Genomic DNA, 26,274 nt, shown 5'->3' on the forward strand with positions numbered 1-26,274 from the left:
GTGTTTGGAAGCTTGGTTGCGACAGCAGCGTGAAGGAGAATTGAGTTGCCCGACCTGCCGTCATATCACCGAATGTCCTAACAACGGCATAAACAGGTTGCCATCTAACCTCTTCTGCAAGCAGTTGGTCGAAATTGTGGAGGCTTACAGCGGACAGGGGCAAGAAGATTCACCGCAGTGTGGGAACTGTGAAGAAAACAAATCGTTAAAAGTTTATTGTTTTGATTGTAACTGCTTCTTGTGTGAAGATTGTGCCGAGGCGCACAAAAAATGGAAAACCTTTAGGGATCATCATATTAAAGAAATTGGCAAGTTTAACTCAAGAGATGTTCAAGATTACGTCCGGAAGACAAACGTTTGTAGGAAGCATGAAGATGAATTGAGGTATTATTGCGATCACTGCAAAATTTGCATATGTCGCGACTGCGCCATTTTGGAACATCACGACCACAACAAAATTTCCTTTGAGCAAGGGCTTGAAAAGAAAAAGTCAGAAATTTCTGTTAAAATGCAAGAAGTTCAAGTAATGAGCTGTCGTTTGAAGAACCACAAGGAAACCTTGGAGAAACAAAGAGTAAGAGTGGAAAACAGCATCGATCAAGCGACTGATGAAGTCCGTCGAGTCGCTAAACACTTCATAAGTTTGATTCACCAGCATGAATCAACGATGACTGAAGAGTTACTGAGGCAGAAACAAAGTCTTCAAACTGACGTTTCGACCCAAATGAGCGCCGTGGACGAGAAACTGATGGATATAAATGGCAGCTTGGAATTTGGCAAAGATATTCTCGAGCGAAATAATCTACCTGAGATTTTAAACGTTGAGGAAACATTAGAACGGAGGTTTAAAGAACTTTTATCATCGTCAGATATCAGTCCCATCGAGATGAATTACTTTAAGGTTAAGTACGTTCCAACTGATTTGTCTAACATACACAATGAGTTAGGAGGGCTAGTTGTCACAAGTACTGATCCCTCATTATCGATTGCAGAAGGCAAGGGATTGACAGAGGGTCTGCAAGGCAAAGATTGCACTTTTAAAATTGTCACAAAAGATTGGCAAGGCCAGACAACTTACAGTGAAATTGACGAAGTGGATGTTGACATCCAGTCGCTGCAGACCGGAAGAGTAAAAAAAGCCAGCATAACAGATTCAAAAGATGGCTTCTACGAAGTAACCTACAAACCTGAGGATGCAGGAGATTTCAGCGTCTCCATAACAGTTGGCGGCGAAGCTATCACGGGCAGTCCGTTTGGTTTGAAAGTGAAAGAAAGAGCCTTAAAATCAAAACAGGGAGTTAAAAGCAGAGGACAATTAGCAGGTATGAATACTGAGCTTGATTTGAATTTTTGTCATAAAATGGCGCAGTCTTTAAAATCTTATTGTTTCTTACTGATATTCTTCTGGGTCACTTTTTCTGTAATGAAAGCTGATTTCCCTGGTGATCGGTCCTTATGCAAGAGTCACACCTCACCCTCCCCCCCCCTCCCCCCATCGAAGAGGGCATTTCAAAGTCAAAGTCAAATAACTTTGTTGATCTACGGTATTCGCAGCAGTTATGCGTGGTTCAATTCTACCTGTTACCATCCCCCTCCCCCCCCCCCCGGGCACACCTGGGGGAAAACCCAGGCTGTCTGGCCCGGGGGTCGGGAATTTCCTCAAGCGGTCTTGCCCGGGGGTAGGGGGGCGGGGCAAATCGAAATAACTACTAGCGCAAGGACTTATGGGGTGACACAATGGAGGCTACTGGAACCACGCGGAAAAGGCCACGTTTTTTGTTTTTCACATTTCGTAAATTTGCAGTCAGAGAGCTGACGTAGACCTGATGAAAGAAAACAAAAAGTAATTAAGTTCAAAAGATAAAAGAGGAGAGGATTTCCTCCAGTTTGTTTCAGGCGCAGTTTTAATGTTGTAAATATACTGGGTTAAACATTTTGATCTTCTTGTAGAAAAGCAATTTATTTGCACTGAAAATACAAAAGATGTTATTCCATATTGTTTCTAGGAATTTAAGAGTTGTTTTGTAGAGATACATTTCAATTTTTGAGGCAGTTTGGTTGAAACGCCCTCCTGGTGTATTAGTGTGTGTGTCGAGTTTTATAATATTCGCTTTACTTCGGAAGGGAGTTAATTGTTCTAAAAGCTTAGGATTTTTCAGGTTCCTAATCTTGTTTTAAATAAAGAAATAAATCATCAAAACGAAGCAGTTTATTTTTAGTCCATGTCATGAGTCCCGGGGGTGGGGAATTGTCTCTTTCTGTGCGCCCAGGGGTGGGGAATAGGACGTCAAGTACACAAATGCCCGGGGGTGTGCCCGGGGGGGGGGGGATGGTAACAGGTAGAATTGAACCACGCATTACCCTAGGCACTACTTATAAAAATACTAGTGACAAAATTCGCAATATAAACTATCTAAACCTGCATTTGATGCAAAAAGGGTGGGTAGGGTAGGGGATTTTAACCTGAAGTGTCAACTTGACACCTTGAATCAGGTTATTGATTCTGTAGTGGACACAATATCACCAAAAAAGACACTTTGTCTCGTGCGGTCTCACATTTCCTTACTAAGGCAAATTCTCAGTAAGAATTTCATTGGTTTAGTTAGCACTTTAAGATCCATAGAGAGTCAATTCTCTGATCCATCATTTGTGCTTTTAGTGCTAGCAACACAATGTTTATTGGTGATCTTGACAATCTTTATACCCTTTACGAAAGAAAACAAATATTTTAAGGTTCCATCAACTATATCCAATTCAAGTCATTTCCTCATTGAATTTCAGATGTACCGCATTGGCCAGAAGAAATGCTGGTATTAAAATGCGATTTGTGCATGAATAAAGAAGCTTGTACAAATTACAACTGCTTCCACTTCTATTGCACCTCGTGTTATGAATATTTACTGCCTGGTCTGTGCCCTCTGTGCAACGTAATGCTGTATTCAAAAGGGACCCAGCCCACTGGACACATGAGCTGGAGGATTATTCCACAACGCTCGCTTCCGGGCTACGAAGATTGTGGTACTATTATCATCAGCTGCAACTTCGACAGAGGTGTTCAAGGTACCGCTGTGCTCTTTAACTATGTATAAATTTGCTGCTGCGTGTTTTCTTGAGCGAATGATACACGGTCCAACGAAGTTCCACATTTGTTATTCCCCCGATGAAATTTTACTGGCTTCTTGTTAAACAGCCCGGCCCTCGCCAGCGGGAGAGAAGGAACTAATCTTAAAGAGCGTCTTAAACAGCTTCATATCTAATAGCTTTTCCTTGAATCTTTTATTCCTCTTACTGTTGAACATTTACTCTTAGCCTTTTTTTTTATCAATTGCTATGTATTCCATTCTATTTACCTTATCAAAATCAAGTCTGAACCTCTTGGGAAGGTCGTTTTCATTTTACTACTCCAAGGCAAAATAAGGTCAGAAAATGAAATCGCTGTTGAAATGAAAAAACAATGAAAAACATTGGCCACTGTGATTGTGACGTTCATTCCCCTACCATTAGGCAACTCGGAGTATTGCTTCCCACCCCCCCCCCCCCCCCCCCGGGATGGGATGCTGGTCCACCGCAAATAGAGTCTACATTTCATGCTTTACCGCGCCAATAACTTGCAAACAAATACCATGCCTTGTTCAAATCCTATGCCTTGTTAAGCACTTTTCTGTTGCATTTCAGGCGTGGGTCATCCTAATCCGGGAGTACCTTACTGCTGTTTCTTCTGCACATTTTACCTTCCTGATAACCAAGCAGGGCGCGAGCTATGCATCCTGTTGAGGCTAGCGTTTAATTCTCGCTCGATGTTTACCGTTGGGAAGTCTTCCTCTACCGAAGCAGAGAATAGCATTGTATGTGACGGCCTTGAACTCAAAACAAGTTCAAGTGGAGGCCCAGCCTAGTAAGTACTTAATTTATAATTATAATTAATTTATCTATGATTAACGGCCCTTTAAGTAGTAAATACGCCTTTACCTATTGAAGATTTACTTTAGCTTTTTGACTGGAATAATGATGACTATGTAGACACAATTTTTTCGGAGTTCGCACTGGTAAATGTTTTCCAGTCACCATGTAAATTGCTCAGTTATACTGATCTTGGAACTTCTGGAAGTTTATTTTTAAACAAAATCCTACAATGTTCACTGTCTTTCTTTCTCCACAGTGGCGGCTATCCAGACCCCAGCTACCTCGATCGATTGAAGACCCAGTTGGCTGAAAAAGGGTTTACTTACAGAAGATGATATCCGCCAAAATCTCATTCTTAACCAACAATGAGAATAATGGAAACTCTGTTTTTACCTTGATATTATACTCTGTCTAAACAGGGTCCAGAGGAGTAGTTCAATTCGATCATATAAAACACCAATCTCGTACCCAGAGTCTTCAGGCTTTTTGGTCAGCGGGGCAACGCCGGGAAGACTCTGGGGACATCGAATTTTATTACCGCAGGATTTCTGCGGTAAAACAATGGAAACCGTTACGGAACAGCCAATCAAAAAAATTGAATTTTTTCGATGTCCCCAGAGTCTTCCCGGCGTTGCCCCGCTGACCAAAAAAGCCTGAAGACTCTGGGTACGAGATTGATAAAACACGCTAATGCGTTCGTTTTACATTGCGTTACGATTGCGTTACACAAAATATTTACCGCCGGCCAAATTACTGTGGGCTCGAAAGTTTGCTTAGCTTGAATAACACTAAAGAATTTTTTTTCCCTCTCGGCACTTCGTGCCTCGTTGTCGGCACTTATCGTGCCTCATTCGAAAAGCTTCGTTTTCCGAAATATAGTTGCGCCCGCGAGTTGTTGTTTGCGGTTTACGAAGTAAACTGAAAAACATGGCGAACGAACAGGCAAACGGCTCGATCGAAAGGATATGGCAATTAGATTCAGGAATTTATTGTACAAAGCCAGGATTTAGTTTAAAAGGTAAGACGTTCAAAGCGTGTTTTAAATGATCCAATTGAGCTCCTCTGTACCCTGTGTGTCTACGCTTAGTATAATTTATATATCGTTGCCATTCCATCCAACTTTAACAGCTTTGTTTTAATAGGATTAGAACGGTCACGAGTCATGTCCGGCTTTAACTCTTCAGAAAAAGAGCTTTCAATTGTATTCGCACGTGATCAGATCTTGTTCTTAAAAACGCTGGAAAAATGTGTCATGATCACTGTTGTTGATTTTGTAGAGTTGCTGCAACGAGAAGTGTAAAGTTAATTCTGTATTTAGTTGGAAGGTATGACAAAAACTCTTTACTCACATCACTGAACTTGCGGGAAACAGCTATCGAACGAGTTAAAATTAGACGAACTGAAGCAATTCTAAATCAAATTTTAAATAATTAGTTTCTGCTCAATCGTTTTTAACTGATTAGAACGGTCATTCCTCACGGCTTCACATGTTAGGATATTGTATAGATTATGAGCAGCTCTGATTGTAATTTTCGAAGTGTTTTTAAAAACACCTTTATTGTAAAGGCCTTGATCCGGTTCAATTGGATGACTTTTTCAAAACGGTGGAACAAATCAAAAATCTTCGTCTTAAATGTATCCAGAATCGGCTGCCATTATATAACTAGTATCCGATTAAGAAGGATCTAAGACTATGATGAATGTGATTATTAGATATTCGAGGGGGCGAGTCGCGCGCGCGAGCGGCTTAAGGACGGTGCCTACTAATACCGAAGTATTTTTGTGCGGTTTATGACTATGCGGGAAAAACAGATCTTAGCAAGGGCTATTGGAATTCAAAAAGAAAACTGGGGGTAACCATGCATTTTTCAGAGATAATTAAGCAATAATATCTCTAAAAAGCGCCAAAATATAAAGCAATGTATGGGATTTTTTTCCTCAATTGAAGCTTAATTATCTCTGAAAAATGCATGGTTACCCCCAATTTTCTTTTGAGATACCAAAAGCACTTGCTAAGTTCTGCTTCCTCCGTAAAATTTTGAACCGCGCCAAATTATCCCTGTGTTAGTAGGCACCACCCATAGGAAAACCGAGTATCTCGAGATGCGCAGAACGAATGCGCAGTAACAATAGTAGGCACCGTCCTTAAAGAGCCGGCGACTCGCCCCTCGAAGTATCTTGGGTTCTTCTCTACAGATTCTCGAGAAAAAAGAGAGACTGCTTGCAGTCTATCGGTCGTCAGGCTTATAATAATCCTGCAAAATTTATTAGAACAATGACTAATAATTTCTTAAACTCAGACTGTTGTTGGCTCTTCACCCCTTTAATGGCTACCGTATAGTACACTCTTACAATGTAGTATCCATTTTATTGTACTTAATATGATGATAAATGACCTTAGATCTAACATCGTAATTTATCATCACCGCAGCTGTATTAATCTCATTGGCCTGATAGCACCATTTGAACTGCTGTTTTTATCTTGTATAAATTATTCACAACGGTCATTGCTCTCGGTATTAGTTAGTTATGACCCCAAAGCCTTATCGCAAGTGCCTTTATTATTTTATCATAAACACGGAACAAAAGATTCTGAACATTTGTAAACTGGATCGACATTTTCTCCTTTGAGTTTGTTGCTGCAGTTTGGGGGCATTTGTGTGAAACCATTCCCGATCTCCACCACTCACTCCTGCAAGCTGAATAAGATGACACTTGTATTAAGTCTTTATCGGGGTCTGGCGTAGACTATATAAGCAATCGCGCGTGGCCGCCAGTAACGAGGCTTTCACCCTCTTAACGCTTGAGAGGTTCACGGCTTCGTCTCTTTCATAACTAAAATGCCGAATAGGTTGGTTGCGTGACAGCACGCGGAAGCCGGTATCAATCCACCGCACGCAAAAATAACGGCTGTACGTTGTACCACAATAACCTGCGAACCTTACACAGCCAATAGGTACCTAGAAAGACATATTTTCGGCGAAATTCGTTCCTGGCTAACAACGTTGTGTATGCTAAGTTTGAAGTTTTAGAGCCTTTTTTGCGTTTTTATGAGCATTTTTATGGTTTTCGTACGCTGAGAATTATGGGTTGGGTGAATGTACCAGTCACCATCTTTTCCGGTACGGTGGATTGTCAATCACGTGTCACTGCTTTCATACCTTGAGGGGAGGGTATGGAGAGATCTAATGACCTCAGAACCGGATTATCAACCAGAATGTTTTGTTTTTTGTTTTTTTTCTTTTTTGTTTTTTTTTTCTGGTAGAAAATGGAGACAAAGTGGAACAAAGTGACTAAGTCTGAACCGAAGAAAAATTTCCGAGATCAAGGAAGCTGCTATTAACTACAAAGCCACCGTGCAACCTACTGCCCAGGCTATAGAGGAAAAATACCCGATTGTACGGAAAACTCAAAGTCGACTTTGCAAAACATTGAACTTTTCCCAGTCTGGTACTCGAGCTAAATACTTCACAAGTGTAGTACTTGGCATTGGGTAGGGCGCTATATAGTCTAGATATGATTTACTGTATGCCCATATTTACTTAAGTCTGACGAACTACTGTCCTTGATTCCTACAAAAAGGAAAGCGTCTATACAAAGTTCTGTCTAGTAGTCACACACAATCTGAAAGCTTCCAAGGAAAAATTGAGACTATGATGAATAGTTCCTACAGGTGAGCCAAATAATCTTTTTCTTAAGGCTCCAACGGCGTTGTCCGCTCCTTCAATTCTTACGATGGTCCAGCGTGCTTCTAGGATTCCTGCTGCGGCCTCATAGGGTTTCAATAGGCCATTTTACAGTTGTGTGCTAAGTGACCTGGCCTTGGATTGTAAGCGAGGTTGGGGTTGACCTTGTTTCGATACACACCTCATTGCTTTTCACACGTAGATCATGTTGTTCTTATGCTAACTAGCCTGCATTTACATATGAAAAGCAGTGAGGTTTATATCAAAATTAACAAGGTCAACCCCAGCCTCGCTTACAATCCAAGGCCAGGCCACTAAGCACACAACTGTAAAATGGCCTATTATGGTAGCTTTCTTGTATTTCTACGGGGACCTTCTACACTTTCCAACTTAACTCTCCATTTTGTACAGGATCCCCAGACAACGGGTTCCTGCGGTGTTCTTGAAGGTTTTATAAAAGTTTCATAACGATCAACACCAATGCAATAGTCTTCGATTCAGTTTTGTCTATACCATTGTTCAAGAGTGTACTTTTCAAACTTCTGCGAGAATTCATACCGTGGTGGTTAATTGTTGTTGCTCCAACTCGTAAATAACATCACTCATGGTAGGGCGTGCCTCAGGATCCCTCTCAACACATCGCTGAATAAGTCCTTGAAGAACACCATTCACTTGGCCAATCTGATTGTGGAGCTCTTGGGGATCAGGTTGCTCGCGGATGCACATTTCACACAACAGCACACCGAAACTATACACGTCTACCTGGCAAAATGAAGCATAAGAAACATGAGTGGTGTATGTAATATAACAAACTAGCGGAAGAGTGTTTCATCCAATTTTTAAACATCAAGAAGTTCTGGGTTAAAAAGGAGCGCAACCCAGTTTTTTATCCAGCTTCGAGGTGTTTGGAAGTCGGGTAAAACACTCTTTCGAGTTTTCGATACAGCTTCTAAAAACCATTAATAATTCGTGGAGAAAACTGAAAGGAAACTTCCCGAAGTTTTATAATAATTAAGATCACATTTGCAAACCTCCTTCACTGTAGCGATTTTCTTTGTTTTCCCTTTATGGAAAAATTGAAAAGTTTGGTAAGCTGAGTTACGATAGTATTCTGACTAATAAAAAATACTAAGAGCTCTGCTACTTCGTATTACTAACCTTACATTTAAAGTCGTATTCGGTATTGTGAAGTGTAATCCAAGCCGCGGAAAGACAGGCAAAATCACTGTAGTTGTTTTAGAAAAGATAACATTTAAAATTGACTATTTTTTTTCTCTTATAGCTACGGATAACATGTAAATGCACTCAAGACAGACAGTGTGATTTTCTTTTTCATATAACTAAATATATATCTCTAACGTGTCTTCAACTTTAATTATGTTTACTGATGTTAAAACCAGGAAGATCTCCTTTACCTTAGATGTTTGTTGAGGAGTAAATGCCTCGGGAGCAGCGTATATTATTGCTCCTGGGTTCACTGTCATGCTCTGACGCATGAAATTTGCGGCTCCGTAGTCAGACAGCTTGCCTCTCCATGACTCTCCTCGTCTCCATAGCAACACGTTCGCACTTCTGATGTCGCGATGCATGATTGGCCGCGGCTTACTAAGATGGAGGTAGTTTAATCCTTTTGCGATATCCAACGCAAGGATGATTATTTCATCGTGATCTAAAGCACGCTGATGTAAGACGTTCCGTAAACTAGTGTCAAGTAATTCGGTAACAAACAAGGGACTGTCATCATCGTTTGTGGCACCAATAAACTGTAGGAGATTTGGATGGCGGCAACGCGACGCAATGCTCATCTCACGTTCAAAAAGTCTACGATTGTAATCAGACAAGATGAGTTTGTGGATTTCTTTTACAGCAACCTCGCAACCACGAAATATGCCCTTACGCACACTGCCCCAGGCCCCTTCGCCTAAAATGTCTTTGCTTAAAACAATTTCTTCCCGTTGAACGATCCAGTCACGTGACTGATGACTCTGGTACTCAGCTACTGCTTCTTCTGCTGCAGACACGGCTGACTGCAATTCTCTTTCTGCAGATAAATGACGCGTTCTTTCTTCTTCCATTTGAAGTTCAAAGCCTCTCAGCCTTTCTTCCAAAGCTTCCTTCTGCTGTTGTTCTTGTTCCAAACGACGCTGTAGCTCACTAAGGTCGCGTTGAACGGATTGACTTGACCGCTGCTCAGCTTGCAGCCTTTCCTCCAACTCAGTACAAGTAATTCTCACTTGCCTTATTTCCTCGTCCAGCCTTGATCTTTCTTCTTACTCTTGTTCTAAACTTCTCTGTAGCTGTTCGACAGTTCTTTCCTTGTACCTTAAATCTCGCTCTCTTGTGCTGCGCGTGCTGCGTAAACGTATTTCGTCATCAAGCGATTGACGCATGCTCACGAGTTCACTTTCCAATCTTTGCTGCTCAGTGAAAGCAGTACAACCTTCTTCCACACACTAAAAAGTAAACATACACAAATTTAAAATCCCTATAAATATTTTTATAGTTTTGCCTGTTTTTACACTCGAGTTTAGCTCTCAGGCTGATTGCTGTTCGCTTCTTCAAAAAAAAAAAAATGTCCTGGTACAAATATCCACGTCAGAAAACTATAATACTAAAGAAAAATACTTTAAACGTAGTTATTAACTGGTGAATGCGCGCATGTGCAAGAACAGGATATCGGGATGGTTGGGTTTCACTTGGTCGGTGGGTTGTTAACTTTCAGGCATGCGCACTGTATGAGTTATTGTAATGTAGGGGAATGTCACTAGGAAGCCGGTCATAAACTTAAAAATCCTCCAATTTCGCGTTTTTGGAAGGAAAACACACCTTTTCGAAACGGTAAGTCGAAAGAGGAACTTCTAAGGAATGTTTGACAGTTTCAACAGCGGAAATCAAGCATTAACGGCAAAGAAATTGTTCTTCGATTTGTGGCTTTATTTAGTTTTGAAAGAACTGCAGTGTTTTAAATTCAATTAGTGGAAAAAACATGAGAAAATGCTTTTCACGGTGCATCAGAATAATCTTAATCCATCTGTAGAGAATAACTTGACGATCATTTAGTGCAAAAACGGAGAGTTTTCGTTAAATCTGAGCAAAGTTATATACATATATTTTTTTTTTCAGTTTTTCAGAAAGTCGGGGGTGGCACGGGCGGTCAGCGGCCAGTTGTCCACAGGCAAGCAGATTTGTTCGCGGGGTCTCCTCGTGTCCTTCTTGTCAAGACCGTCAAGGGACCATTGTTTCCATCGACCAATCAAAATTACTACCGGACGTGTTTTCCAAATTTAAAGGGCGCGATCTATTCAACTTAAATTTCCGGTGCAGAATCAAATATATGGACAACCTGTTGTCCGTTTTCTCGGAAATATTTGGAAATTTCGGGTATTTTCTGTTCCATTTCCATTTCTGTTCTACTTCGCCAGATGCTCGGGGCCCGGTTGTTGGAAAGCCAATTTATCCACGATTAAAAGTTAACCGAGGTTTTTTGCTCGCATGTTAAAATTGTTTTTAAACTCTAATTTTAAGCTAGTGGTAAAGAAAATTCAATGTTAAAACTGAGGGACAAAAATCTTTATTGTTGTGTAATTAAACTCGAACCAAAGTTGTTGTTAATCCAGAATTAGCTTAATCGGGCTTTGAACAACAGGGCCCAGGCCCAGTTTCTTAAGGGATTTAAAACTTACACTCGCGTTTTCTCAATAAATTTGCGATAATTTCTACTCGCTTAGTTTGTGTAATGTGGTCGAATTAGCCAGGGGCTAACGTCGAAGGGGCGGCTTTAAATTCCAGAAAGAGAAAGGAAAATAAATCATCAAGCGTTCACGTTCTCCACAAAACCTTGAATGGTGATTACACGTCGTTGTTTTGTAAAGGACGACAAAGAAATGTACCAAAGTTTATAACGAACGTGCAGAGCCAATGTTTTGCTAATTAAAGCTATCGTCTTCTGACGTTCTTGTTGTGGTCGTCGTCGCCTCTGCAGGTCCCAACGATAACGAAAAAGTCACCTGAAATATGACTTTGTTTCATTTATGCTGCCTCACGATTATTTCAACTCGTTCAACTTATACAGAAACGGCGGACTACCCAGAAATAAAAATGCCGCTAATACGACGTTAGCTCCTGGATAGTTCGGCCACATTACACAAACTATATGAGTAGAAATTATCGCAAATTTATTCAGAAAACGCGAGTGTAATTTTTAAATCCCGTAAGAAACTTAAGCTGAGCATCTGGCGACGGAAATGGTATGACCAATGAAACAAAAATTCCCGGGAAAAAGGACAACAGATTGTCCATATATTTGATTCTGTACCGGAAATTTAGGTTGAATAGATTGCACCCTTAACTTAAATTTGGAAAACATGTCCGGTAGCAATTTTGATTGGTCGATGGAAATAATGGTCCCTTGACGGTCTTGACAGAAAGGACACGTCTTCTAAACCGGAAGCCAGATCTTGGCTTCCGGTTTCTGATTAGCCCAGAGCCCGTGGACGTGTGGCCGCCGCTGGCCTAAAACGCGCACGCGCTCTGGGGAAGAGATTGCCCACCGACCAAGTATTAAACCCCATCATCGCGACGATAACTCATTCTCGCGCATGCGCGTATTCAAAAGTTAAAAAGTAGACGAGTGTCCGTTGTATTTTCTTTAATGAGCATACATGTCCTAAAGCTTAAAAACATACAAATGAACATTGATTACCTTGATTGGAATCTTTCCCACTCTAGCTTCTTTCCCAATTCGGCCAATAAGAACAGATAATTTCTCCTTCATACGGTCACTCTCTGATCCCCAGCTCTTGAAATCATAAATTACAAACACAACAATATTAGCAAAGTGAGTATTACTGAACCGTGAAAATTAATGTGCTGATCATTATAGTGACAGTAAGGGTAAAATATTAAATACACTAGGTAACAAACTATTTCAAATTGTGAATTTTGCCTTTTCTTCCACAGTTGCTAAACCTCCCAAGGTGTAGCTAAGTTACTTGTGGGCAGAGCTTACAGACTGCATCTGCTTGCAGTGTGCTGTCTTGAAAGTTGTGAAAGTTACTTGTCGCCTGGTGTTGATCTTACAGTAACTACAAAATTAAGATATAAAAAAAATTAGAAAAATAGTTGCACACCTGTTGTATGAGCACAGAGAGATGTTCCAGTTGGTAAGAGTTGAATCGTACCGCTGCTGTGGCCAGTATATTGTGAATATTATCCACTTCCGTGGGGTGCTTGCCAACCTTGCAGAAATAATACAGCATTAATTTTTTCGTTAAAACTGGTATAAATAAGTCCTAGTTCCCCCTTATACCTCTGTATAACTATTTGTTTACAAGGTACATGATGATCATCCAAAACAGGGTGGCCACTGAGAATGAAAAGAATTTCCCTGACTTTTCACTGACCATCCAAGACAAAACCTTTGCCAATTTAATGCTCGTGATGAAACAGCAAAAGAACCTTTTTCCCTCAAAAACATTTCTTGCAATAATTGCAAGAAATGTTATGAAGGAAAATTACCTTTGCCAAAAAGGAAACTCTTTTGAAAATCGTGTTGTTCAACGAAAAAAAAATTCCGTGACGTTTCACTGACTTTAAGGAGGGGCTCTACCTGAATTTGAGTGAAATTTGAAGAGGTTTTAAGAATGGATAGAAGAAAGAAAATGATATTTTGAACACTAACAGACAGTCGATAACCACGCAAGAGCACCCCAGGTTGCTAGTGGACTAACTTGGTATCCGTCTATTAATTATTAACTACAAATTCTAATTTTAAAACTTCACTAAATCTTCAACATTTCTTATTTCTTTTAATTTTACCAATCCTTCAAGAAAAATTATTTCCTTCCAAATATACCTAAAAATCGCCCAAAAATTCATAAATACCCCAAATCATTGATTTGTGTTATGAATGGAGGGTTTTTGTATTGCTTGCAATGCAAACAAGATATTTCCATTTGACCAATTTTAAGCGGCGTGAAAACGGCTTTCAGGTGAGCCCCCACCTTAAGACGAACATTTTCAAGAAAATCCTTGATGTAATCGACATCAACCTGAAAGATGCCAAGAAATCCACGCGTTCAAGACTTCTGTCAGAGTTGTGAACGAAAAAAGTGATTTTATGACGTTATAGGACGAAAACGAGCTTCGCACCAAAACGAGGCCGTGCCTCGTGCACGTCTAAGAAAATGTGTCCCACATGGGCGGGAAAGACGCTGTCGCGTCCTATATAATTATAATGTTTGCAGCATCATCAGATTTTCGGAGCTCCCTCGGCGGGTGGACCGGTGAGGGTGGGACTCTGTAGAGACTCTGCGCCCAGTAACTCTACCCCAATGAGGGGGGTAGGGGGGAGCAGAGACGGGGGAGCATTTTGCTCAAATTATTTTTAATTTTTTTTATTGTTATATTAACATGTTAAAAGGCGCGTTTTAACTTGTATCTACTTCAGATGGATGTATCTGCCACTGTAAATTCGATTTAAATGTTAAGAAAGCTATGTTCTTGTCCCCCTTTAAGGTGGGGCTCTACCTGAATTTGAGTGAAATTTGAAGAGGTTTTAAGAATCGATAGAAGAAAGAAAATGATTTTTAGAACACTAATGATACAAAATTCCCTGACTTCTCCTGGACCTCAAAAACAAAAAAAATAGGTTTTCCCTGACCAGGGCAACCCTCCAAAATCTCATGAGTTTGCAAACTTAATTTTGTGACATGACTACAATGTGCGCCTGTCTCTGGTACCTGCATTTTCCATATAGTAGTTAGTTCATCCAGCGAGAGCTTGGTTCCAAGAAATTCCACAAGGACTTTAATTCGATCACAGTACTGTGATTGATGAAGGTTGCCTGCATTAAAAGGTACGCACATGCACATCAGGAGCTACATTAAGAATGGATCTCATGGAAAGAGTTGGCGTGAGTTCAGTTTCTTTGAAAGTGTTTGCATAGCAAGTTGTCAAGAATAATAGCGACATTGCACACTCATGATAACAATACCTACAAAAATGCCACTTCTACTTTGTCATTAATCCAACCTTTTAAACTTGCACAATGTGGACTAATTATCCAGGAACATAATAATAATAATAATAATAATAACTGGAATAATTATTATTCTAGTAACGATGCAAACTTAACTTGCTCCTCACAACAACATGATCTGTTCATAATCTCTTTGAGACCATGAGTTCACAACAGCAAATGACAGTTGTATATCAAGCTGGCATTAACTCCTGTGAACTCTTGGTCTTATGATGGTCAAGTTAACTTTCAAAACCAATGAGTGATTGTGGACGAAGAATTTTAAGGGTTTACACACTGAATGGCAGGATGTCTCTAAATCGTCTCAGTTTACCATTTAAATTGTTCAAACAGGGAGCCAGTTATGAGGTTTTCAGTTTGACATGAGGCCCTCTTTCTGACCCTTTATACTGTCTAATGCTACAAGTACATGTAGATGAATGCAGGAATAAAACTGTTTGGAACTTACCTTCAAACACAATAGAGAGCACTTTGTTCTGAAGCAGCCACTCTGTGATAGCGTCCTGTGAGATGTTGACTTTGGTGTTCTTACTTTTCACAGAATCATCAATCAATTTACAGACCTGACATGAGATGAAAACAATAAGAAATAATTATTATGTGAAATAAAAACACGGCATAAGAATGTGTGTGACCAAACATGAAGGTCACAAGAATAAAGTAAATGATCACCACAGATCATGCTCAATTCTCTCAACTAATACCATAAGAAATGTGTGAAAAGCAGTGAGGAGAATCTGAACACTGATATTAGGACTTATGTGATGAAATGTAATTTACAATGAAACTCGAGACAACTGTAGGTCAGCGGTGCGATGCATGGCACAAGCTGCAGGGTGGCCTGGAGGGTTGTTTTACAGTCCTCCTGTGGGTGTCAAGGTATCTTGTGTGTTTGCCATCCTGAAATGTTGTTCACAAATGTTTGCTAACTTTTCATTGTGATTGCTGCACACAAGGTTGTCTTGGTTACCTTTTGTGCTCAGCTCAAATTGCATGTGGCTCCACCAACCTCACAGGCATCTACCCCACACTCACCTCTTGGCAATGATTTTAAAGGGGTTAAAAAAGCTGAGAACACAATTTTTATTGGCAAATGGTACATGTAGTAAGTGCTGGTCTAAAATAGCACTCACCTCTTTGAGTGAATTCATCTTGGCATTAAAGTGAGGACTTTTGAGCATTTTAAGAGCAACATCGAGCCTGAGTTCATCCACTCCTGATACCATGTTTGGCCAGAGTCTCATACACAGGAGTTTAAGAGTTGTTAACACCTCAAACACATCACCAACTGCCTGTTAATACGTGATTAGGGTTAATATTTTTGTACCAAAAAGTTGCACAACTTGACATTATTTTAGACAACTACAAAAAGTGTCATAATTATGTTCATGTTATACCAGTTTGGAATGATCCACCACCACAGGCTGTTAATGCAAAATCCTCACCTCACTTTTAAACTGTTGCTAGTACTGATCATTGATGTTGTAACTGACTGAATTAATTTAATTAAAATTTAGAAAAACGACCTCTGACTAAAATGACTAAAAGACTACAAGCTTTCGACTGCCCGAACTGCAGTCTTTGATGGGTATGAATGATAGGAAAGCGATGAGAAAAATTTAAACAAAAAGCATGAATTGCGAAATAATAAAAATGTAAATAATTATGATCTGCGTTAGGTGTCACTCTGGTATGCCACGCTTCTAATGTTTTTCTGGTTCTGAAGGTGCCTTTGTCAATAACTGACACGTTTTCAAAATCAATGACATGGTTGTTGGACCAGGCGTGATTGGCAAAAAATTTCTAGAACCTTTGGCCGCAGTTTTGGTGTTTCTCAAATGTTCTTTTTTACGGGTATTGAAGGCTCTGCCGGTTTCCCCAATATAACACCACAAACAATTTGTACAGGGAATTTTAAACACAACGTTGGTCTGCGATTCCATTGAAGGTCGCAATTTCGGAGCTGGGAACTGTTGTTGTAGTGTGGTAAATGGTTTGTTTACAACTGTGACATCGTGTTTTTTGAGGATACATGTCAAAGGTTCAGTTACTCCTTTGATGTAAGGAAGAGAAGCGTAAGACTTGCGTGATTCGGTTGGTTCAACCATCTTGAAAAACATTCCAACAAGTTCCTCTGGGGATACATTTGTTGTCGAGGATCCGGTTTTTTTAACCTGTATGTTTTGGATAAACTTAGGTGGATAACTGTTGGACTCCAGAGCTGCATGAACATAATTGAGTTCCTGCTTTTTTCCTTTGGAGGAATTGAGTAGATTTAGGGCTCTCCCTGGTGAAAATCTTTTGAGGATCTTTAAAGATCCTCAAAGATCTTCATGAAGATCTTCGAGGATCCTTATGAAGATCTTTAAGGATCCTTAAACAATCTTGCAAAGATCTTTAAGGATCCTCAAAAATCCTTGCCAAGATCCTTAAGGATCCTCAACTTTCTTGCCAAGATCCTTGAAGATCTTGGCCAAGATCTTTGAGGATCCTCAAAGATCCTTAAGGATCCTTGCAGATCTTGCCAAGATCTTGTCAAGATCTTTAAGGATCCTTTGCAGATCTTGCCAGGATCTTTGAGGATCTGCAAAGATCCTTTGCAGAACTTGCCAAGATCTTTGAGGATCTTCAATTATGTCGCCAAAGATCTTAAAAGGATTTTCAAGGATCCTTTGCAGACCTTTTCAAGATCTTTGAGGATCTTCAATAACCTTGCCAAAGATCTTCAAGGATCCTACAGGATCCTTTGCAGCTCTTGCCAAGATCTTTGAAGATCTTCAATAATCTTGCAAAAGATCTTCAAGGATCTTGAATGAACCTTTTCAAGATCTTGTACTACTTTGAACTTTCCAAAATCACAAAAACATTTGTGACTGAAATTTCCGGTGAGTCTCAGAATAAGCTGTTGAGAATGTATTCATGTAGTATGTAGAGGAAAAAGAACATCAGCATGTCATAAAAGGGATAATTTTATTGAACAATCCCTAACTTAATTTAGTTAAGATTCAGGAATTTATTTGTATATAAATGTAGGTCTACAATGCTAAATCAATACAAAATAACTTGTGTAAATAAAATCAGAAATAGAAACATAACTTTTAATATGTATTGTGAAAGAATAATATTCAGCAGATGGATATTTTACCTCAACCATGATGGACAAAATTTTGACTACAACATGAAGCCTGGGTGATCACGATCCTAATGTTAATGTACAAGAAACTGTAATAATTTTTATTCTAAAATTTGGTTTGACAATTGCCAGTGAAAACGTTTGTACAAGAAAACATAATAACAGAAAATCAATAACTTATAGCAAGCTCTGATTATGTACAAAAGTTCTTATGACAAGGCTACACAGTGCAACAAATTTCAACAGATGTTGTTCACAACATCAGTGCAAGTCAAAATCCCTCTCTAAATTATCAGCCTTTAACAAAACTTAAAAGTTACTGCCTTGTCTGCACAACTTTAACACATTTATAGTGGCTCAGAAAAATTGTAGTTTTTCCCTCGTGATGACCCACAAAATGTGGAATAACTATATTCTAGATAATGAATAATGTAACAAAACAGTGCAATCACAACATCAGCAAATGTTGTGCTACTATAAAAATTTGATAGCCATAATAATTGTGCAAGCACAGTGCTAAAAGACAAAAAAGTACCAATTTGCTTGTAATTTACATGACCAAAACAATTTGACCCTCTAATTTTCTATTAAACTATCAAACATCAAGTAATGAATTCAAGGCTCAAAGTTAGAAATTTTTTTATTTTTTCATTGTTCCTGAGTAGTATATATAGTAGTAGAAGTCACAATTCATAACCATACTAAATCAGTTAAAAATAGGCTCCCCTGCTTACAAGTGACTTAGCTTATTGAGCAGGATTTGGTGACTTCACACACTCTGAAGCTGCAGTCTTGGGTATCGGCCTTGACAACAACATTGAGTTGAAGATCTACAGCAAAAAGAGAAAAAATCATGCACTTTAGTCAGTTCTTCTGTGTGATTACAGTGTTCACATTCGTTTTTAACTGATGGTGCTGTGGGCATTATAATACTCCACCAAATGACCTTCAACCTTAATCAAATCACAGGCAAATTAAAGTAATGTTATACTCGATCGAATAAGTCACCACACAAATAAAGCTTGCAATTGATTCTCAGTACAACTACAATCATCTGATTGTTCATTTCAACTAGCGCTACAACTACAAACTTACCCCATAAAAACGTTTGTAAATGTTTTATTTTAAAAATAAATAGGAAATGGCTACCTCGACAACCGAGATCAGATGAATTTGTAGCTAAATATGCATTCATTTGGTTGAATTGTACATCACATTTTCAAGCCAGTCTTTTATCAAAATCATTGATATTAAAGCCTACCTGTTTCTAAAAAGTAGTTGTCCACGATTTGTTGCTTAAAGCCATCATTTTCTAGCTTAAAAGAAGAAAAAACCGAGGAAATGTGCCTTGTTTTCTTGAGTCCTGCAAAAATCCAAAAGAAACGGTCTTTCTGCGAGCCTGCAGTGTATAGCTGCTGACCAAATTTGGCTTTGCTCGTGCCCAGTCTTCCAAGTCTGATGGAAATCCAAGACTTGGCCCGGTGGTTTCCTTGTTTCCTTTATAAAAGAAGTATTGTGCAAGAAAGCGACAGGGTAATCATTTGATGAAGACTGTGAGCAAACTTTTAGCTATTGGAAATCACTCTTTATTTATAAGAATGAATTAGTGAGTCTGAATATCACTAAGACACTATCATGCTGCATGACAAGCACTGATCAGACAATCAGCTGAGTAAACTTATTTATTTGTCTATTGAATTATATCCTTTGGTGGGAAGCCATATAAAGCAGGAATCTTGGTGCAACATATCACAAATTTAAATTGCCAAAACGAAATTCCATATTCCACGTACCCGTTTCTCTGAGACATCCAAGCAATAGTTCCAAGCAAAAAACCAGCAGTATTGATGACACTGCATTATTGCAACTTTCAGAGTTTTAGTCAACAGTCTGTACTTTCCAACACCTTTAAGGTATAATTATTTACTCTGGAAGCTCAAACTCAGTAGAAACAGAAATTTTGATTCTTAATTTTAAAAGTGACAAATGTATTTGTTACTAAAGCGGGCAGATCTGTGTGACTTTCTTTCGAACAAACTATTTTAACTCTATATCTTCATCAAGAAACCACAAACGCTCAAATTTGCTGCCTCCACCTGCCCTTTCATCCCACAAGCTTAGGAGCAATAACCGTTTTATAATTCCGGTGTGCAAGACCAATCGTTAAAAGAACTCTTTTATTATTAGTCATTAGTAGTAGTATGTAGTTTTTTAAATAATGTCCTTTTTCCTCTCGCAGAGTTCTATGCATTCTTCTTTATTATATGTTACCTGTAATTATTAAATTTTTTGTATATTTTGTATATATATTTATGTTTTTCAGTTTCATACAATTTAATTATTTGTACACGCAATTCAGTCTTCGGACTGCGAAGTGTATTTGAATAAACAGTCTTATTGATTAATAAAATAAATTACCAAATGCCTACACTGTAATTGCAAGTGTAATGGCCTTTTATTTTCCATCACCTTTTTATTCTATTTATCATAGGGGTCTTGCAAACATCCTTATTAAATCCTTGAAGCTCATGAAGGATCCTGGCAAAGGTCTTTGCAAGATCCTTACTATCAAAGATCCTTTTAAGATCCGTCAAAGATAATTCAGCTTAATTTAAAAATCCTTTAGGAGCCCTGAGGATCCGGACAAAGATCTTTGCAAGATCTTCGAAGGATCCTTATTAAATTGTTGAAGATTTTGGCAAAGATCTCTTGCAAGATCTTTGAAAGGATCTTTTAAAGATTCTTCAAAGATCCTCATTAAATCCTTGAGGATCCTGGCAAAGATCTTTGCAGGATCTTCAAAAGGATCTTTCTAAGATTCTTTAAAGATCCTCATTAAATCCTTGAGGATCCTGGCAAAGATCTTTGCAAGATCTTTAAAAGGATCTTTGTAAGATTCTTCAAAGATCCTCATTAAATCCTTGAGGATCCTGAAAGATCCTTGCAAAGATCTTTGCAAGATCTTTAAAAGGATCTTTGTAAGATTCTTCAAAGATCCTCATCAAATCTTTGAGGATCTTGAAGGATCCTTGCAAAGATCTTTGCAGGAATCTTTGCAAGGATCTTACAAAGATCCTTGCAAGATCCTTACCAATTCCTTGAGGATCTTTGCAGATAGTATAACAAGATCTTGCATATGCAGGATCTTTGAAGATCTTTGGAGGATCTTCAAAGATCCTATAAGGATCCTTTGAGGATCTTTATCTTTAAAGATCTTTGGCAGGTCTTTGAAGATCTTTAAAGATCCTTGAAGATCCTGTGAGGTTTTTCACCAGGGTGTGCAGAAGAGTTGATGCTGTGCTGACCTTGTGTTGACTGTCATGATGGGAATTAAAATCTAAGTATCTGTCTGTATGGGTGGGCTTTCTGTAAACATCAACAGCGATGACTCCATTTCTATGGGAGACCAGAGTGTCAAGGAAGGGAATCTTTCCGTTACATTCGGTCTCGAGATGTTTGTATCAATTGAAGGCTGAGACGTCGTCTTTTCTAATGATACAAAAACTACCATCAACATATCTTTTCCAAATTTTTAGAACCAGAAAAACATTAGAAGCGTGGCATACCAGAGTGACACCTAACGCAGATAACAATTCTTGCCCGTTACCTGGACAATACAACATTCTTTTTAACAAACATTCATAATTATTTATTATTTCGCAATTCACGCTTTTTGTTTAAAATTATTTTTCTCATCACTTTCCTATCATTCATTTTACCCGTCAAAGACTGCAGTTCGGGCAGTCGAAAGCTTGTAGTTTTTTAGTCATGTTAGCCAGAGGTCGTTTTTCTAAATTTTAACTATGTTTCATCCTGGCTACGGCCCTTCAATATTTTTATGAATTAATTTACCTATGAGATCCATGCCAAAGATCAGACAGAGTTAAGGGTTTTTTTTTTTTTTTACTATACAACAGGGCATATATTTTGAATATTGTATTGGTTGTAACTGCAGGGTACGTATTTGCCAAATTCATTTTCATATAATATTAATACCAGAAAGTTTTGCTAAACAGAGGGCACCGGGCTACTAGTTGGAAATGAATCCAGGGTCAAAGTTACATGTACATGTAGTTTCATATTATTTTTCTTGTTCCCACCTCATTACCATAACCCGAGACAAAGAAAAACAAAAATTAAACTTGTCTAGTTTTAAATCATCTTTCAACCAAAAATTCATTTTAAACTGCAGCCTGTGAGTAATATAAGATTGAGTACAAGTGCCATCTTACTAAACTCTACCTTTTGTTCCATATCCTCATTGGTAAGTTCTTGAATGTACTGCAGTGTCTTTTGAAAAACATCACTGAAGATGTTCTAAATAAAATAAAAAAATAATACCTCTCCATGATACTATATCATCATCATCATCATCATCAACATATCTTTATTTACCCTCAGATTTTTAAGAGTAGCTCAATGCAGCTAATATCTCTGAGCATTTACCCACCCAACCAAGAGAGTATACACACAAAGACTACACTAGTTATAAAACACATGACTGTTTATATTGTTTTTTCATATAATCAATTAATGGTCACAGCTCACATGCAGGTGACCACCATATTTCTTCTTCCAATTCCTCACCCCAACCTTTAGCAAAGAAGTGCCCTGGCTATGGACACAGAGAAATGCTAAATCTTGGAGTTAATAATAAATGAACCTATCCATGTTGAGCCGGCCGAGAGGAGGGTGAGAACATTTGCCTGACATGGGGTGTTTGACCTCTCTTTCCATCCCCACGCCCTTGGACATTTGATTGTGAACTGACTTAATTTTACATGCATGACCAGGAGTAGATCCAGCATGCATACTGTATATTTTCATTGGTCAATAGCAACTTTGAAAAAGCTCCCCCAAATATAATCTGTCCCTGATTTTGAAATCTGCGCTCAATCCCTGAGTTATTTTGATACAATCCTGCATTATTTCCCATCCATCCCAACAAAAATTCAAGAAGTTTTCAGTATTTTCAAGCACTTTCAGCAAAAATTTTTCTTTTCAAGGGCTTAAATTCAAGCACCCTAAAATCTAGGCTTAAATTCCAGAGCTTTTCAAGGACTTCAAGGAATAGCACGAACCCTGACGTTCATTATATTGCAGCTTACCGATAACACCTTGGCATTAAGATAACTAGCACAAATTCCTAAAGGTTTCCAAAGTGCTGCCAACATCTGAAAATACAATTTTAAAAATTATTGAATGTCATTAATCCAACAAGATAATTCTTAAGAACCTACTTTACAGAACTCTAATTCGATTCGATTTAAGTATAAATTAAATCATTCATACAGCGGCATCCACTTTATCAGCTGTTTCAATTCGTTTCTTGATTTCTTCAAATCCCCCAAGCTCTGCAAACTACAAAGAATGTTGAATTAGTCTTAATTACATGTATATTGTTTCCTGAGAGGTCTATCAAAAGTGAAAGAAACAACAGATCACGGCATTCACCTTAGCCTGCGAGCAAGCTCTCTTGGGGGTGGGGGGCGGGAGGGGGAAAGAGGAGAGAGCTTGCAATGATGTCTCAGGAATTTTCATTGGTGGATATTGAATCTGGTGCTTACGTCATTGCTCTTCGCGTGCGCCGTGTTGACAACACAAAAATGGTGGCGGAGTTTCTATTTCAGCTATTTGTGAAGGTTGCGAGAATTTCTCTAAATAACTTGGGTTTTCTCTGGAATTAAAACCCAAGCAAAGTCAAGCTGCCAATGCTTTACTTCAAAGTAGCGATGTTCTTGCAGTTTCACCTACGAGATTTGGGACAAGTTTGATATAATTTCAACCTTTTTTGCAGCAATTGAAAGTCTTAAGTCTAACATCAAACAATGTTAGTTGTTTGCCCATTGCAAAGTATCATTATCGATTACTTGATCGCAGAAGCAAGAAGAATGGGGATGCCTGCCGCTTCGATTGCCGATATTTCAGATGGAGAGTCAAGGTCGGCCAAATTTAAGCTTTTGTTTGGTGTTTCGCTCAGCCGAAAAAAATATGAACATCTTTCAGCTTACGCCCCAAATTAAAGCTTTCTGAATATATTGACTCAATTCTGAGTGCCTTGGTACGGCGTTAGCAGCGAACTGCCAGTTTTTTAGGGCAAAAGAAGCGCAATGATTTCCTTTTGATCTGGCACTCTCACGTCTGCTTTGCTACTCATTCACAACATCACAAATTTCACACGAGTTGAGTGTTCCAATGAAACCACATTGTCGGTATTGAGAATTGCGTCCTCGTTCTCGGAGACCCGGCTGCAAAATTGAGATCCTTCCGATTTTCTTGCACTGCTTCTTTTTTCCCTGACCGGGCCGTGTCAAGTTTTTGACATTTTTTATGTCCAGTGGTTTTGTGGCGTTAATTGACACTGCAGTCGGCAAGATTTGCTTGACCCTTGGGACGACATTTGTGACCTTGACCTTTTGGTCAATCAGCTTTTAGTTTGCTCACAATTAATTAAAATTTGATTAAAATCCTTCACTAAATTTTCTGATTTTTGTGGCACTCGGCACTCGGTAGACATACTCATTCAGAGAAACTATAGTTTTTGTCAGCAAGGATTCCCGTGTATCTGATAACATTGTACCTTTCACGTGTTTGTTTACGTTTGCTATCGTTTCCGGTTTGCGCTGATTGGCCAAATTCTGACAGCTAGGACAGCAGGGAGCCGCGGGGAGTATTGGGGGCGGCATTCAAATTCCTGAGACATCGTTGCAAGCTCTCTCCTCTTTCTCCCTCCCGCCCCCCACCCCCAAGAGAGCTTGCTCGCAGGCTACATTCACCCAGACTATATTGAAAAATTCAGAAAGAAACATGAACAACAGGCAAGAGTGCCTTTTTCTGGAAGCTTTATATTCCATCCGAGACCACTACCCTGTTAATAAACATATACATTATACATTTCCCACATGTTTATTTACCTACATGTATAACAGCATTCCTGGGGAGAGGCAGCAAAACTAACAAGAACTGTAAATACGTTATGCAAATAATAATACACTTTATTTAGAGAGGGTGGCACGGAATAGTTGAGGTAACTAATAAACTTGCGGCCTTCTGACACTGTGTATGTTGGAATGTACAGTACCTTGTTGATCAAATTAACAAGCCAGCCATATGGATCCTAAAAAAGAAACAATATATAAATGTTGTCACATTACCATATGGAAAGTTTGAAATTTTGACTACTGAGTACAGTTACATGTATGTAGGCAACTGAGACTGGGTTAAATTCCCTTAAGGTGGCTGAACACAGTTTTCCAGTATACCGGTGTTAGCTTTTAGAGAACTACTGTTTTGTCAAATTAAACGAAATTCTTTGAAAGAGCGGTTCCTTAGAAAACAGTTCATTTCCCCCAACCAGTCACAATTTTTTGGTCAAATTCCTATGCGTGGCTTTTAATTAGGTTCTCTCAGCAAAGATGAAAAGCGTGCAAAAAGGCTTAGCTCTTCGTGAACTCACTTTCTTTGTTCTGTGATAAATGAAGAAGGATTCACAAACAAGAAACTGAGTTATTTTAAGAGCAAAACTCACCTTTGTGATGATCCATTTGGTATAAAATTGAGGGATTGATAGTATTTGCTTACCACAACCCTAGTGCATGCTTATAGCATCACTAACAGAAATTATATGTAAAGCGCGCACAAACTGTGTTCGGCCACCTTAAGTGTCAACCTCTGCTTATTAGGAGTTTGACTGTATTTTGCTCATGCAGTACTGGTGCGCTGAACAATGCAATGTTGCACTTGATTCATAATCAGTTTTCATGAAAAAATAAGGTCTGGCAACAATGCCCAATGACTGACTATTGGTTTCAGCACCAGATTAAACTATCTTGAACTTACTTTGTAAAAAAGGCTTTTGAAGTAGACTGAACATACAGGACTCATTGCATAGCAATCGTCAGCACCAAACACTCCTTCAAAGTATTTCTTGGCTCACTGCTTTGCCCTGTTCTTGAACTGAAACTCAGTCTCTGGATTGAATGCCTTTGGGAAAAAAAGATGTACAAATATGGTTAACTTGTGATCAGTCAGCCTTTCTACTAGATTGCCTCTAGAGTTACGTGTAATTGAAGATTTGTACTTATTGTTTTATGTCCAATTTTCCTTAGCCCTTTAAGGCCTTCAAGGCCTGACAGTGATCAGCATCAAATTTCTCCTTGTAATAATATAATCCATGCTTATTCAATCCCCGAGGTCATGAGAATTAAGGTCATGATCACACGAGGTGAATTTTCTTGATATTTTTAATAGCTTCTTTCCAGTTCTGTTCTGGCCTCGCGCACGCTACTGGTGTACACAAGCGTAACATGATGCTTACGCACGAAATTCGTCCTTTGGTGAATGCACCATTTGGTGCGTAAGCACTTTTTGATGCACAGTTTAGGCACATTCTAGGCACAGTTGTGGCACAGTTTTTGGAAAACTTAGGCATAGTTTTGGCACAGGTTAGGAACAGTTTAGGCACATTTTGTGTGCAATTTTCAGCAATAAAGAACCGGCGACCAACGCGTTTA

General features: G+C 39.0%; 3 protein-coding genes, 1 long non-coding RNA gene and 1 pseudogene across 5 annotated transcripts in view; 2 read left to right on the plus strand and 3 right to left on the minus strand.

The window, feature by feature from the left end:
• The window catches only part of LOC146451118 (E3 ubiquitin-protein ligase TRIM71-like), a 4,520-nt gene extending 166 nt beyond the window's left edge, over positions 1 to 4,354 (plus strand). Inside the window, exons 1-4 of the mRNA XM_085099549.1 lie at positions 1 to 1,322; positions 2,782 to 3,060; positions 3,676 to 3,895; positions 4,160 to 4,354. The exon at positions 1 to 1,322 is cut by the window's left edge and continues 166 nt beyond it. Coding sequence (XP_084955675.1) covers positions 1 to 1,322; positions 2,782 to 3,060; positions 3,676 to 3,895; positions 4,160 to 4,238 — 1,900 coding nt within the window. The 3' untranslated portion in view covers positions 4,239 to 4,354. The remainder of the gene's footprint in view (positions 1,323 to 2,781; positions 3,061 to 3,675; positions 3,896 to 4,159) is intronic.
• The window catches only part of LOC146451117 (uncharacterized), a 114,156-nt gene that overhangs the window by 18,249 nt on the left and 69,633 nt on the right, over positions 1 to 26,274 (plus strand). The window lies entirely within an intron of this gene.
• LOC146451119 (uncharacterized) overlaps positions 6,054 to 26,274 on the minus strand; it is a 140,852-nt gene continuing 120,631 nt past the window's right edge. The window contains exon 8 of the mRNA XM_085099535.1: positions 6,054 to 6,602. The gene's annotated coding sequence lies outside the window, so the exon portion shown is untranslated. The remainder of the gene's footprint in view (positions 6,603 to 26,274) is intronic.
• On the minus strand, positions 7,705 to 25,653 carry LOC146451120 (uncharacterized; annotated as a pseudogene). Its single transcript, XR_014860093.1, has 12 exons — positions 25,637 to 25,653; positions 24,843 to 24,878; positions 23,054 to 23,122; positions 22,870 to 22,935; positions 22,004 to 22,078; positions 15,762 to 15,920; positions 15,077 to 15,191; positions 14,330 to 14,433; positions 12,719 to 12,826; positions 12,292 to 12,387; positions 9,005 to 10,042; positions 7,705 to 8,351 (listed from the first exon to the last, which is right to left on the minus strand). The product of XR_014860093.1 is annotated as an uncharacterized LOC146451120 (transcript).
• Positions 18,384 to 20,242, minus strand: LOC146451121 (uncharacterized). Its single transcript, XR_014860099.1, has 2 exons — positions 19,023 to 20,242; positions 18,384 to 18,591 (listed from the first exon to the last, which is right to left on the minus strand). It is a non-coding gene; the product is annotated as an uncharacterized LOC146451121 (long non-coding RNA).

This window comes from Pavona decussata, unplaced genomic scaffold (genome assembly GCF_977016875.1).
Source record: "Pavona decussata unplaced genomic scaffold, jaPavDecu1.1 SCAFFOLD_396, whole genome shotgun sequence".
Classification (NCBI taxonomy): Eukaryota; Metazoa; Cnidaria; class Anthozoa; order Scleractinia; family Agariciidae; genus Pavona; species Pavona decussata.